Source organism: Pantherophis guttatus, chromosome 11, assembly GCF_059756535.1.
Source record: "Pantherophis guttatus breed Tessera chromosome 11, ASM5975653v1, whole genome shotgun sequence".
In the NCBI taxonomy this organism is placed as follows: Eukaryota; Metazoa; Chordata; class Lepidosauria; order Squamata; family Colubridae; genus Pantherophis; species Pantherophis guttatus.
Window position 1 is genome coordinate 18541470 of NC_142073.1, and position 14555 is coordinate 18556024.

Sequence of the window (14555 nt, forward strand, 5' to 3'; positions counted from 1 at the left end):
CACTTCCAAGAACGTCACACAAGCACGGAATGTCGCCGGCTTGGGGGAGGAGTCTCGTTGTGATTGGCTGATTAGGCGCGGCGGAGGCGGCCGATTGGCCAATTTGAGAGGGAGGGACTTTTCAGTCTGGAGGCGGCGATTGGGTGTTTCGAATGGGCGTTCGGGCGGCAAATGTCCTGAGGAGAAAGAAGGAGACGTCAAAAATGGCGCCGAAGAGGCGGCTGCGGAACAGCGGCGGGCAGGATCCCCCGTCGAAGTGAGTTGGGCGGGAGAGCAGCAACGGGAGGGAGGGCTACCGCCAATCCCGAAATAGCTGGAATCTTTTTTTTTCCTCCTCTGTGCATTTCGGGTGGGGTTGGGGTTCTTCTCGTCCTCACGACGACCCTGCGAGGTCGACCGCTGCTGTTGTGAGAGAGGCCGGCAGGCCTGAGCCGCGACGGAGAATGAAGCGGCGATGGCAGTTCGTCTGGGAAACAGACGTGGAAATGCAGGGGGCGGGGCCTGAGTAGCCTCATTCGGGCTCGAAAGGTTACTGCGTGGATGGGAGACCACCAGGAAATCCCAGCCTTGACGGAGATGCCGAACGACGTTCTGGAAAATGGCCTTATTGTGTTCAAGTAGGCGCCAGGAATAGGGTTTAAGGGGAGCCTTTGATTCTCTGTAGGTTTGTTTGCGGGAGGTGTCTGTAAATGTTCCACTTTAACATTTTTCTTGACCTATAAAATACAAAAGTAAACTTTATATTGATATTGTTTCCTGATTGCTTATTTGCACCCTATGACTATCATTAAGTGTTGTACCTTATGATTCTTGACGAATGTATCTTTTCTTTTTATGTACACCGAGAGCATATGCACCAAAAACAAATTCCTTGTGTGTCCAATCACCCTTGGCCAATAAAAAACTCTATTCTATTCCAAAAGCAGTGGGGAGGAAAAGTGGGGAAGAGACCTGAGGAAAGATAAGGGGAAAAAAAGAAAGAGAAACATTGACTTCCGACTCTATGTTGCAATAAAAGAAGGCACTAACATCACATCACAACTTTTTGCTTTTTCATAATCACATGAACCAGCCGTTTCTGTAAAGATCTGTCAATCTACTTGGTAAAACCCAAAATCAAGGAAGTGTCTGTATATGTGGATTCTAGTCTCTTTGCCAGCATTCTATGCAAAGATCAACCAGTTGGATCTGCTAAAAATTCAACATCTGGATAGGACGCACTTGCCATCTTTTCACATATGTAGTTAGTGTCTGGTCTTCAAAAGTCTGCCTCTTTGCACAGCTGCTCTACGGGGTTGTGAAGATAAATTGAAAGAGTAGATAGCCCTTGGGTTTCTTAAAGGAAAATCATGTTAATAATAAGGATATGAGTGTACTTTATCAATAGATGAATAATTCTAAAAGCACTTTACCTCTGTAGTGTATTGCAACCTGGTAATACAGGTAGCCCTCAACTCAGGACCACAACTGAGCCCAAAATTTATCTTGTTAACTAAGAAATTTGTTAAGTGAGTTTTGCCTGACTTTTATAACTTTTCTTGCCGCATTTTTTTTTTATTTGATTTATATGCCGCCCTTCTCCAGAGACTCAGGGCGGCTTACAATGCGTTAAGCAATAGCCTTCATCCTTTTGTATATTTATACAAAGTCAGCTTATTGCCCCCACAAACTGGGTCCTAAATTTACCTACCTTAGAAAGGATGGAAGGCTGAGTCAACCTTGAGCCTGGGGAGATTCGAACTTGCAGTAATTGCAGACAGCTGGTGTTAATCACAATGCTATTAGTCTGCTGAGCCACCAGGCCTGTTAAGTGAATCACTGCAGTTGTTAAATTAGTAATACAGTTGTTAAGTGAATCTGGTTTCCCTCCTGACTTTGCTTGTCGGAAGGTCACAAAAGATGATCACATGACCTGCAGCCATCATAAATGTGAGTCAGTTGTCAAGCAGTCGAATGTAAATCACTGACCACTGGGATGCTGCAAAGGTCGTAAGTGTGAAAATGGTCATAAGTCACTTTTTTCAGTGCCATTGTAATTTCGGATGGTCACTAAATGAACTGTTGTAAATTGAGGACTACCTGTAAAATATTAATGTGCTCTGTTTTCTGAAGCAGAAAAATGCTACAATTCCTTTTCCAAACCTTAAAAGAAATAAACTTTGTAAAAAAATTAATCCCAAAACTGAAATTGGTTGTCCTCACTTTATTAAACCAGTAAAATTTACTGGCTATCAGTGTCTTAGAATTACTCAAGTTCCGTAATTGCATTCTGTAGTGTAAGTAGAAATGTACATACTGTGCTGTAACATTTATAACAGCATAGATATCTTTTATTAGCGTTCACTGGTCTTGCTTTTGATACACGTGTGTCTTTAAGTTGTCTTGTAGTTTATTTTAAGATGAGCTGTCCAGAGTCCTTATTTTGAAAGTCCATATAGCACAAGACTTGGTTAAGAACCCTTTGTTTCTATTTTCTATTTTCATTGTCCACTATCTGCATTGTACTGTATAAAACTAGAGTGTTTGTTCTCTGAACAAAATTCCTATCTTATTTTTTTGGAGGGTCTTTATCATGGATGAAACAGTAGCTGAATATATTAGAAGAACTGTGCTGCGAATACCACGTTCAGAAACATCAAAAATGCTGGCTTCATGGGGGTTTCTGTCCGAGACTCAACTTCAATCTTTAAAAATTCATTATTTCAAGGAAAAAGTATCTGAAGCAGTTGTTGAACTTTGTGAGGTAAGAGCAAACTATAAATGCTTTTATGTCATCTCTCTGAAAATATATATATATATATATATTCTTATAACAAAGGTTCCCTTTTATTGTGGTAAAGATGAGTTATTTGGAAAACACATAATTGCATGTTTACAACTGCTCTTAATAAGATTATGTTCATAAGAGACACTGACCAATATTATTGTTAACCTCATTTTAGCCTAATATTTCTGCAAAGTCAACCTATGTTATTTAGCTTACACTTTATTCTGGTGAGCAGGATAGCTAAGAATTTTTAAAAATATAATAGTTAAAAACATTTATTGCTGATGAGTTTTCTGTATAAATTATTTCCCATAAAAATAGTAAACTCAACTAAATTCTAAACTGAGTAAATGAAAACAACTTTCTTGAAGTAGACAGGTAAGTGATATCTAACAATCTTTTGAAATCCACAAAATAAAATATATAAAATGGAACCTCATTTTTAAGGACTAATTGCAATGAATGGATTCCATTATTTGCAACAGATTGTAAGCATACATTATTTCAGTGTCATTCACATAATGTCTAATACAATTCTGATTCATTTTACTCAAAAATTCATTAGATTGAGACAATTTCAGTGACATTCCTCTATTATATATTTAACTGGTTTAATGCCTTATAACAGGGGTCTCCAACCTTGGCAACTTTAAGCCTGACGGACTTCAACTCCCAGTAATCCCCAACCAGCAAAGTCCGCCAAGCTTAAAGTGCCAAGGTTGGAGACCCCTGCCTTATAATACTCAATATTGTTCCAATCTCAATAATATTGTATTACATACAATTGTAATATTGTTCATAAGTTACTCTTTGTCTTAAAGGAGAACCAGGCAACTATCAAAGATGCAGCAGAGTTAGACTTAATTTGTAAGTAGAGTCTTTTATTTAAAGAGAGAGGAAGAGTAAAAGTCTTTTTTTCTTTAGGCTAAATCAATTATATTATAAACTAAGTTCATTTAATGGGATTGATATATATCCTTTCTGTGATACAATTTAAAAGCAGTTTCACTTTTTTAAGAATAGAAAATTATTGTTTTCACTGGAATGGAATATTATATATTATAATAGTAGGATTGTTACAATGGATTTTATACCTGCGTTTTATATACTGTTTCCTAGTATAAGACGCACCCTTTTCTCCCCTAAAAGGGGGTGAAAATTTAGGTGCGTCTTATACACCGAATGTAGCTCCGCTCACCCACTTCCCCCACCATTTGGCCTCTGCCTCGCAGCAGTTACCTCCTTGCAAGCAAACAGCAAGAAAAAACAGCTCCTTTCAGCTTCAGCACAGCCTAATTAGCACAAGTTGATTGGATCAGCCTCCAGATTCTCAGTTGATTTGCTCTCAGCTGTTTTGCACAAGGCTCTGCTGCTTGCTGCAAAGAGGTAAATTGCTGGAGCAGATTTGTTTTTTTTTTTCCTTGTGCTAATCAAGCTATGCTGAAAACAAAAATGAAAGTAAAGCAGGCTGTTTGCTGCAAGGAGGCAAAATTGCTCAGAGGCAGAGGGAGATTTATTTTTCTTCTTTTCCTCACCAAAAAAGGCAGGTGCGTCTTATACTCCAGTGTCTTATACTCCGAAAAATCCGGTAGTTCATAGTTTAAATCTGAATTTTTAGCTAACTAAGGAGATAATTCCCTTGGATTTGATTTTGATTTGCAGCTTGTTAACGTTTTCAAAAAATTGCAGCATCCCTAATAAACCTACCACTTGAAAACATATATTTTAGTCTTCTGTTGGATACCAAAATTTATTTATATGGAAATATGGACTGTTTATATCTTCAAAGACAATGAGTAAAGAATAGAGATGTACTCCAATTAATGTGAAAATTCATTAAATGTAAAAAAAAATAGTAATACTGATATTCCTGAAATTCATTTTATAGAAGAAAGGCTTTGTCACGATATTCACGGAGTTTTTATTAAGTTACTATATTATTAAATTAGTAGCCACTCAGTTTGTGATTTTTTTTTAGATAACTACACCTATCAAGACAAAAACACCTGGATTGTTTACCAAATGACTAGAGAAGGTAAGTACCCACAACTTACCTTTAGTTATTCTAAAAATAATTGACTATATTGAAATGTCTTATGTTTTAAATTAATATAGTAGAACTTTCCATCATGTTATTTTGAAACCTTTACAGTTAGAACAAAAGTTTTTTCTTAACTGAAATAACCATGTTTTCATTAGTAAGTTTGATTCATCAACCTTCTGTATTAATCTTCAGTTAAATTGATATTAAATGGGTTAAATGATAAAAATGGAGTGAATATCCTTCATTTGCATGTATACCTTCCTTTTAGTATTTCTACTGCTAATGAGAACCAATGTAATCTAGTGGTTAAGGTTTAGAATTAGGAGGACAAATTTCAAATTCTTCTTCAACCAGTCACACACATGTAGTCCTCGATTTACAATCACAATTCAGCCCAAAATTTCAGTTGCTAATAGAGAACAGTTGTTAAGTGAGTTTTGCCACATTTTACTACCTTTCTTGCCACAGTTGTTAAGTGAATCATTACAGTTGTTAAGTTAGTAATGTGGTTGTTAGGTGAATTTGACTTCGTTGACTTTGCTTGCCAGAAGGTCGCAAAAAGTGATTACATGACCCTGGGACACTGCAACTATCAGAAATACGAGCCAGTTGTCAAGCATCTGAATTTTGATCATGGGACCATGGGGGTGCTGCAATGGTTGTAAGTGTGAAAAACAGTCCTAGGTCACTTTTTTCAATGCCATTGTAACTTTGAACAGTCACTAAATGAATGGTTGTAAATTGAGGAATACCTGTATTCTCAATCCAGCCTACTTGACCGGTTTGTGAAGCTACAATGGATATTTTTGTTTTTCAAAACCTTTAGCTTCTGGGAAATAAGGGAATGTAAATCAAATAAATAAATAAATACATATTATTGTGATATTAAACTGAAAGAAAATGCATAGCACAACAACCAATGCATTTGCCAAAACATAAAGTGAGTTAAAAATACTCCTTTAAATCAATTTTTTTTTCCTATTAATAAAACTGCCTAGAGACTTGTATTTAGTTTTATGGCCAAAGAATAAAAGAAGCTTGCCTTATTATTAATCCCATGCAGTTTCAGCTGTGGCAGTCTGCTTGTTCTAAAGCAAAATTAGCTGTTGTATGATACTTCAAAGATTGAAATATTAGTTATGTCATATATCAGCAGTCTTTGGCTTCGCAACCTCCTGATGTACTGACAGTTTTGGAGGCCCCTCAGAAATATGCAGTAGTCTAAAAACATCAAGAAATCATCAGGTTGGTGAAAGTTGGTTTCAGTGGTGGGTTGCTACCGGTTCACCCCGGTTCGGGAGAACCGATAGCAGCGGTGGCAGGAGGCTCCACCCAGACATCAAAAACGCTCTGCGCATGCACAGCACCATCCACACGCTCCCCGTAGCGCTGGGATTTGAAATCCACTACTGGTTGGTTTGTATAATCATGAATGGTCTCGAATCTCCTTTATCATTGTTAAAAGTAATGGAAAATTGCAGCCTCCAGTGTAAAAGTAACCCTTTACCTTATTTTGTATAAAACATGTGTGTGTTAAATGATACCTATCTATTTTAATGTCTTTTATTATTTGCAGATGATGAAGATGCAGCCATTTTTAACTGGACAACTTTCCAAAAGAAATTTAAATGCACTCTGCTATCTGTTTTGAAAAATGTAAGGCTAATCCATGAAAATGTTTACTCTCTAAATTAAAGAGATGATATGTAACCTATTCTACTAAATCATTTAAATGTAAAACAATTTGACATTAAAGGGACAATACCTTCATTTTTATTTAGAAGTGATCCTTCGGAACTGGCTATTTCTGCAATGTAAGGAATAGGTTGACAGACTAAAATGAACTTGATCGTAACATTCAGAAGCTAATCACCTATGAAATGTAGCGTATATCATTATGTGACCTAATAGAACTGATATTTTAAAAATAATTTAACTGTTCACTATAGCTGTGCTGGATACATTGGCTTAGCACTTCTTAAACAGTTGCATTAGCCATAAACAGGAGTGCATATATTATTTTAAACTAAAAGCAGAGCCACTATGCCTTTGTGTTCTGTGTAAGGTAGGCTGTTCTGTTTGTTTTGTCTGTAATGCATATGTGAGAAACAGTTATGTCTTATTTATTTTTGCAATATTTTACTATGGTTTAAACAACCCACTGTATTTTTTTTCCCTTTCTCTTTACATCAGGCAACTATCAGCTTTAAAGAATATGAAGACAATGCAGTGTGGATTCGAATTGCATGGGGAACTCAGTATACAAGGCCTAATCAATACAAGCCAACCTACGTAGTTTACCATTCACAAACCCCTTATGTCTTTATAACCAATTCTAAGGTTAAGAGAAATAACACTTTGCTTTTTCAGGTAAATATATTCTGTCTTTAGTTATCTTCATTGTCTTTCAAGGTCATTTTTTGATATAACAAGGATCAATTGATATTTTTGGTTTTCTGAACTAATGTATAATGTATACATGCTTAAATATCATAACTGTAAAATGGGCGGATGGGAAGAACAATACATTTCAGTTTCAATTAAAGATTGCCTCCATTTTCATTTGAAGGCTCTGTTGGCTGCTACCAGTTACAAAGACATCCATGAAATGGGTCTCCGAAGCCATTGCTTAAACTCTCTTAAAGTTATTTTGTTTAAAAGATTTTCCCAGGTGAGCTTCTTCTCTCTTCTAAGCCAAAGTCGGGGTTTTGTTTTGTGTTTTGTTTTGTTTTGTGCCTTTCTAAGCATCCCAATGTGGTGAATGTGACTTCTTCAAAGAGATCACATTACAATCGTACACAGCTGGATAGTTTCTCAACAAGATAAATGTAACCCTGTGGATAGAACTAATGTTTTACCTTTTGCTTTTTGAAAAATCCTTAAACACTCAAATCAGTAGCATAACAATACATTAACTGTTTATACTGCTATTATTCTAAATTTAGCAATTGACAAACATTACATTTTAGTTTTAGCTAGTACCACAGCATGTATACACTTCACATACTATTCTTGAAGAGGGAATTCCAACATGTATATGCAATACGGAGCATGTTACTTCCTTGTTTCTACCTTCTCCACTTCTGCCGTTTTCCTGCTAGTTAAAAAGTTCTTAATGGCTTCTATGGGTATTCAGCTGAATGCATAAACATTTTTCTAAATTCAGAATTATATGTATCAGTGGAATAAGATTGAGTACTGAGGGGGAAAAATGGATTTGCAGATATAGAACCAATGAGTGTGAGACCACTCTGTACGGGTCTTGCACATTTTGAAATTCCATATTTGGTCATGAGGTACAGAGATTAATGGATAAACTTACAATACAGTATTTCTGCACTAATGTTTCCTTTTTAAAAAAGAAAGTTTCTACACAGAGTTTTCTTAATATTTCTAAACATCACTCATGCAAGAAAATGTACTAACTTAATGCTTTGGTATTATTTCCCTGTTCCTTATTTCTTTTTTAGAACTTTCAGACACATCTTCCTCGACCTCTGCAAGAAAAAAACAGTGCCCCGGAAAATGGTATTTAAGCTAACTTGTTAATTTGTTTTCAATCAAAATGATTACTTTAAATTAGAGTTCGATGGACCATGCTCAGTGCACAGCCATCCCTCAGCCCCATATCCCCAAATCTATGGAATAGATTTTATGAGTGGTTAGAGATAAGAGGTTGAAATTAGAGGGAGGAAGATCGTTACATATGAATTAAAGATAAAGATGGTTTATAATCATAAATATGCCAACATATTTAACAGAATTATAAATAAGCCAATATAAAGAAGTTTAGCTAAATTACTGTTACATTATTACTATAGCTCCAATATGTTTGTTTTTCTTTTGTAAATGATACTCTGATAATACACTGTATTCAAAATGTTTCTTAATAATTATGTGTGTGTGTGTGTAGATGGATGGATGGATAGATAAATAGATAGATGATATAGATAGATATAGATATAGATATATATAAAGGAAGTTCCCTCGGCCCCACTGACCATGTGCCTTAGGATGTCTAACACAGGGCAGCTCAGTTATCCCATGGACAGATTCCTTAACATTTTGGCATTTGGGGGCAAATGGAACGTAGAACAATATTGCAGTTTGTGCTAAGCATGTTTTCAGAACATCGATGTGTTTTTAACATTTTTTTTTCGCAGTTGATCCAAGGATAATTCTTGAAGATAAACGTGAAAGGGAGAGAATTCAAAAAGTTAATCGGGAAATTTTTGGCGATGAACCGCAACCAAAGTTAGAACACGCACAATACAAGGTTAATTTCTACTTTACATAGACATTGACAATGTTTCTTTTGGTCCCTTTATACTTGTATTCTGGAGATTCCATGATTGTTCTAATTTTCTATCAATTAAATTGATTTCCAGAGGCTCTGAGCCACTTACAGTGTTAATGTCAAAAGATTAAAACAAAACTCAGTCCAATGTACATGGTTGGCACATAACCGCTGATTATACAAAGGTCTTCGTGGTCACAACCTCCACTTGCTGTTCAAACAGAAGCAGCAATCCCCTCTCAAATTGTGAGGGTTTATCCCTGGATTCAGTCAGCTGCTGAACACATTGGGTTGGTAGATTGATCTAAGCCTGTTTCACCCTATCCAGGCCCTAAATGCCTCCAGTTACCAGGATGGGACCACCATTGCATCTCCTGCTCAGCCAAGGAGAAAGATATGTTGTTAGGTATTATTAGCATATTGATAAGAAAGAAAGGGACACGGTGGCTCAGTGGCTAAGACACTGAGCTTGTCGATCGAAAGGTTGGCAGTTTAGCAATTTGAATCCCTACTGCCGCATATTATTAATTAAATTAATTATTAATTATTATTAATTAAATTTGTATGCCACCCCTCTCCGAAGACTCAGGCGGCTTAACACATAACGGAGTGAGCTCCCGTTACTTGTCCCAGTTTCTGCCAACCTAGGAGTTTGAAAGCACATAAAAAATGCAAGTAGAAAAATAGGGACCATTATGGTGGGAAGGTAACAGCGCTCCATGCGCCTTCGGCATTGAGTCATGCCGGCCACATGACCATGGAGATGTCTTTGGGCAGCGCTGTCTCTTCGGGTTTGAAACTGAGATGAGCACCGCCCCCTAGAGTCAGGAACGACTAGCACTCGTGTGCAAGGGGAACCTTTACCTTTAAGAAAGAGAGAGAATGTCATGCTGAATCAATACACTGTAGGGTGAAAGCGTCTTCATTGAAGATTATGGACCGTAATCTACACCCAGTGTTTCTCAACCTCTGTAGCTTGAAGATGTATGGACTTCAACTCCCAGAATTCCCCAGCCACCAAGGTTGAAAAACACTGATCTACATGCTGCCAGTGTGATTTGCTACATGTATGTCTATCTTCCCAAAACTTTTAATACAATCAATAACAATGCTGAATAAATTACTGTATTTAAATTAAAGTTCTGCTGTTTTGGGGTTGTGTATTAGAACTAGATATTTTTTCCACCAGAGGGCACCCTTTGATTTTTCATGTGCATATTTCTTACAGTTGTATTTAATATCATAATAATAAATTATTCCTGAATAAAATAAGAGCATATGAAAATGAAATCTGAATAGATGCCAATGAGTTTTTGTTAATCAAATTAATTTTGCAATTATTGTTTTGAAGAAAAATACATTGCAATTTTTGGTAATGTTGACTAGAGTTATGTAAGAATACTACCGGTACATTTTAAAATGTCTTTATAATGAAACAGCTATGATATTTCAGTTGGATCAGGTCAGGAAGATTAAGATTCATGTTCCCGTTCTGTCATAGAAATCACAGGTAATTTGGGGGTCTTTTTTTGTTAAGCTCATCCTAACTCACACAAATCAAATTGGGGCAACATAATATGTTAGGCTTTCCTGCATTTTATTCCCAACAAATTTTATTCCCAACAAATTGGGATCAAATTGGGCAACATAATACGTTAGGCTTTCCTGCATTTTATTCCCACGACAGCAACCATGTGAATTCGTTTGGTCTTAGAATGGGGCTGGTCCAAAGTCATCCAATGACTTTTCATGGCTAGCAGAGGATATGAATGTGAATCTCCCTGGAACCTTAACAGTCATACCACATTGATCTATTTACAGTGTCTGGATTTTGTTTGTTGTTATTGCAGCTTGAAACAGTGTTTAAAAGTGAAGAAAGAAGCATTCTGAATACTGATGAGCCATTTAGATGTACGATCAGGTTTTCTAGTCCTCATCTTCTAGAAGCCCTTAAATCTCTAGGGCCTTCTGGTAATTATTGCAATTATTTATTTTATTTTTTATTTTATTTTATTTTTGAATTTGTATACCGCCCTTCTCCCTGAGGACTCAGGGCGGTGAACAGCCAAATAAAAACATCAAATACAAATATTAAAATACAGTTAAAAAAATATATATAAATTTGGCCCCATTAATTAAAACAATAAACCAAACAATTAAAAACACTTAAAAAGAATTAGGCCAGCCCGGCTTGTTGAAAAAAGAAAGTTTTAAGGGCACGGCGGAAGGCACTGAGGTCATGGATTCTCCTTATCTCAGGGGGCAACTGATTCCAGAGGGTAGGTGCCCCCACAGAGAAGGCCCTCCCCCTGGGGGTCACCAGCCTGCATTGTTTGGCTGATGGCACCCTGAGGAGGCCCTCTCTGTGGGAGCGCACGGGTCGATGGGAGGTCATCGGTGGCAGCAGGCGGTCTCGGAGATAGCTAGGCCCTATGCCATGGAGCGCTTTAAAGGTGATAACCAACACCTTGAAGCGCACCCGGAAGACCACTGGGAGCCAGTGCAGCTCGCGCAGGAGCGGTGTTACATGGGAGCGCCATGCTGCTCCCGTCACTACCCGCGCTGCTGCGTTCTGGACCAGTTGGAGCCTCCGGGTGCTCTTCAAGGGGAGCCCCATGTAGAGAGCGTTACAGTAATCAAGGCGAGAGGTCACGAGGGCATGAGTGACTGTGCACAGGGAATCCCGATCAAGAAAGGGCCGCAACTGGCGGATCAGGCGAACCTGATAAAAGGTCCCCCTGGTTACAGCCGTCAGATGTTCCTCCAAGGACAGCTGCGTATCCAGGAGGACTCCCAGATTGCGAGCCCTCTCTGTGGGGGCCAAAGACTCGCCCCCAATAGTCAGTGATGGAGTCAACTGACTATATCGGGATGCCGGGAACCACAGCCACTCAGTCTTGGAAGGGTTGAGCTTGAGCCTGTTCCTCCCCATCCAGATCCGTACAGCCTCCAGGCACTGGGACATCACTTCAAGGGCATCATTGGGGTGGCCTGGGGTGGAGATGTACAGCTGAGTATCATCAGCGTACTGATGGTATCTCACCCCAAAGCCACGGATGATCTCGCCCAGCGGCTTCACATAAATGTTGAACAGGAGGGCGAGAGGACCGACCCCTGAGGCACTCCACATATAAGAGGCCTCGAGGTCGACCTCTGCCCCCCTGCCAACACAAACTGCGACCGGTCGGAGAGAAAGGAGGAGAACCACCGTAACACGGTGCCCCCCATCCCCAACTCTTCCAACCGGTGCAGCATGATACCATGGTCGATGGTATCAAAAGCCGCTGAGAGGTCTAACAGGACCAGAACAGAGGAGCAACCCCTGTCCCGAGCCCTCCAGAGATCATCAACCAACGCGACCAATGCCGTTTCCGTGCATGGTAAAACCTAAAAGCCACTATTATGTAATATTTTTACAGACTAAAACTGCCTATAAAACCAGTGATTCATAGGTCTTTCCATAGTGATGCAAACTACTCATTTGAGTTCCTTCCTTGCCAACCAATTTAAACTGTATTTTAAAAATTAGTGTCGGGGTGGTTGGGCTCATCCTAATTAAGCATCTGATGAAATAAACTACTATATTCAAATGCAAATATTTTAATTCTATAGTAGTTGGTTCATTCTAATATAAATTAATAAGGCAAAAGCCCCTTTTAGGTTGCTCACTATAGTAGCCTCTTTTAAATTTCTCATGTGAATGAGCAGCTTTAATGTATGCAGAATTGTATTTTAATTCTGGATGGATATAGTACCTGAGTTCTTCCATTTTGATTTTGCATCTTGCCAAAATCTCATGAGAATTAAACAACTTTTAGGCAAGATCTCAAGCATAGTTTTAGACATTAAAAAAAAAAAAATCACGAGCATGGTAGCTGAAAATGTCATGTTGCCAGCCCTTGCCTGAAACAGATTTTGATCCCAAGCCATTGTGACATGCTGTTATATATGAGTTTATGCAGTGCTATTAAAAGACATCAGATTCCTGAACTTCCAGTTCACTTACACAGCTGTAAGTGATCATATATTTATTTTTATTATGTTTTTTAATACTAGGAATAGCAGACGCTCCTCTTTCACCACTACTCACCTGCATCACTCGAAAAGCCAGGAATTATTTTAGAATCAGAGAGAAAAAAGATGATCTTTCACAAACCAATAATACCTTTCAAGTAAGTTAAAGAACAAAGAGAGACAGATATGGACTCCTCTCCCTCAAGCTTCCTGCATCTTTCATATTACTTTATGGCTTATGGAAAATAAACTTTATAACTTGGAAGGATGAGACACTCCCTGTATTATAACCAGCAACTCTTCATATACGTGCCACATTCTTCTGAAGCAAACCATACAAAAAAGATTTTAGAAATTGAACAATTCACAGGATTATCTTTGTGAGATTTGGTAAATAATTATCAGTGAAGGTTTGTGTATTCGTACCATGTAATTAATAAAAGCACCACTGAAAATGACAATTTGATTTTAAATATTTTAGTTAACTGATGCATGTGAGATAAATAAGCCTATAGACTTATTTATAAAATTGTAATGACGGCATGTAATTTTCAGGCAAGGATAGATAACAAAGTTGTTAAATTTAACTGATAGTCAGGATGACAGCATTCTATGCTGGAGTCAGCCTCTTACAAAATAATATCCATAATAGGAGATCCATAAGCAAAGGAAGAGGAAGAATCTTTTCATCCATCTTTTACTAATCCTTCATTCCACTCTGATCTGTTGAGCATAAAATTTACTTTTCATACTAGTTTGAAAGATGAGTAGCTGGGGAAGACATTGGCCCTTTTCCATGGCCAACATCAATATACAGGCTTACATGTTTGAAAAAAAGCATTTGGGTTTTTCTAGTAGGCTTATTTATACACCAGTGCAGATGTTATCAATGCTCAATCAGTATTGTGTAATTAAAAATGAAATGTTAATCTGGTGTATATAATCCAGTTATTTTAATTGCTTGTTTTAGAGAAGTTGCTGTGAAGACAGAATACACTCCCTAAAAACATTGACAATAAATGTTCAATTCTACTGAATTGAATTTTAAACTGAAATTTTTAGTGAATCATGTATATTTTTAATAGTATGGCTTTATATGTACTTAGATGTCCATGACAAAAGGAATATATATTAGCCAGGTACTGCAGAACACTGTTAACAAATGACAGGGTTTTTTCAGACAATGCAGATAGCTATTTTAAGAGGTTTTTGATTCTCATACTTTGTAAAAATAAACTATTTATAAAATTTCACTGTATTGCTGTTACTGTATTCCAAGTTCATCCTGCTGCTTGATAATAAGTATGGCTTATTAGCCCCTTATCAGTTTTATATGCACTTCGCCTTAACCATAATTTAATCTGGAGTTGGCAGACATTTACACTAAATCAAATTGTTCCATGGTTTATTATATTATGCAAGCCCCTTCTTAC

The 14555-nt window shown here is 37.6% G+C and overlaps 1 protein-coding gene across 2 annotated transcripts; it reads left to right on the top strand.

The window, feature by feature from the left end:
- The first annotated feature begins 7 nt into the window (after positions 1–7).
- On the top strand, positions 8–14375 carry CENPN (centromere protein N). Of its 2 annotated transcripts, none has more exons than XM_034425416.3 (11): positions 8–256; positions 2563–2743; positions 3589–3634; positions 4746–4802; positions 6388–6467; positions 7005–7181; positions 7381–7482; positions 8282–8339; positions 8975–9087; positions 10959–11079; positions 13165–14375. In XM_034425416.3, exons 1-11 carry the CDS (start codon positions 153–155, stop codon positions 13287–13289), a joined length of 1164 nt encoding a protein of 387 aa, XP_034281307.1. In that variant the 5' UTR covers positions 8–152; the 3' UTR covers positions 13290–14375. The 2 variants fall into 2 exon arrangements, with proteins under 2 accessions (XP_034281307.1, XP_087733433.1); XM_087877307.1 differs by having other exon boundaries at positions 179–660.
- The last annotated feature ends 180 nt before the right edge of the window (positions 14376–14555 follow it).

What these genes read in the sequence shown, in the direction of transcription:
- CENPN (XM_034425416.3), top strand. Translation starts at nt 153, where the DNA reads ATGGGCGTTCGGGCGGCAAATGTCCTGAGGAGAAAGAAGGAGACGTCA. An exon ending in TTACCAAATGACTAGAGAAG is followed by an intron (nt 4,803 to 6,387) that starts GTAAGTACCCAC and finishes TATTATTTGCAG; the next exon opens with ATGATGAAGATGCAGCCATT. An exon ending in AAACAGTGCCCCGGAAAATG is followed by an intron (nt 8,340 to 8,974) that starts GTATTTAAGCTA and finishes TTTTTTTCGCAG; the next exon opens with TTGATCCAAGGATAATTCTT.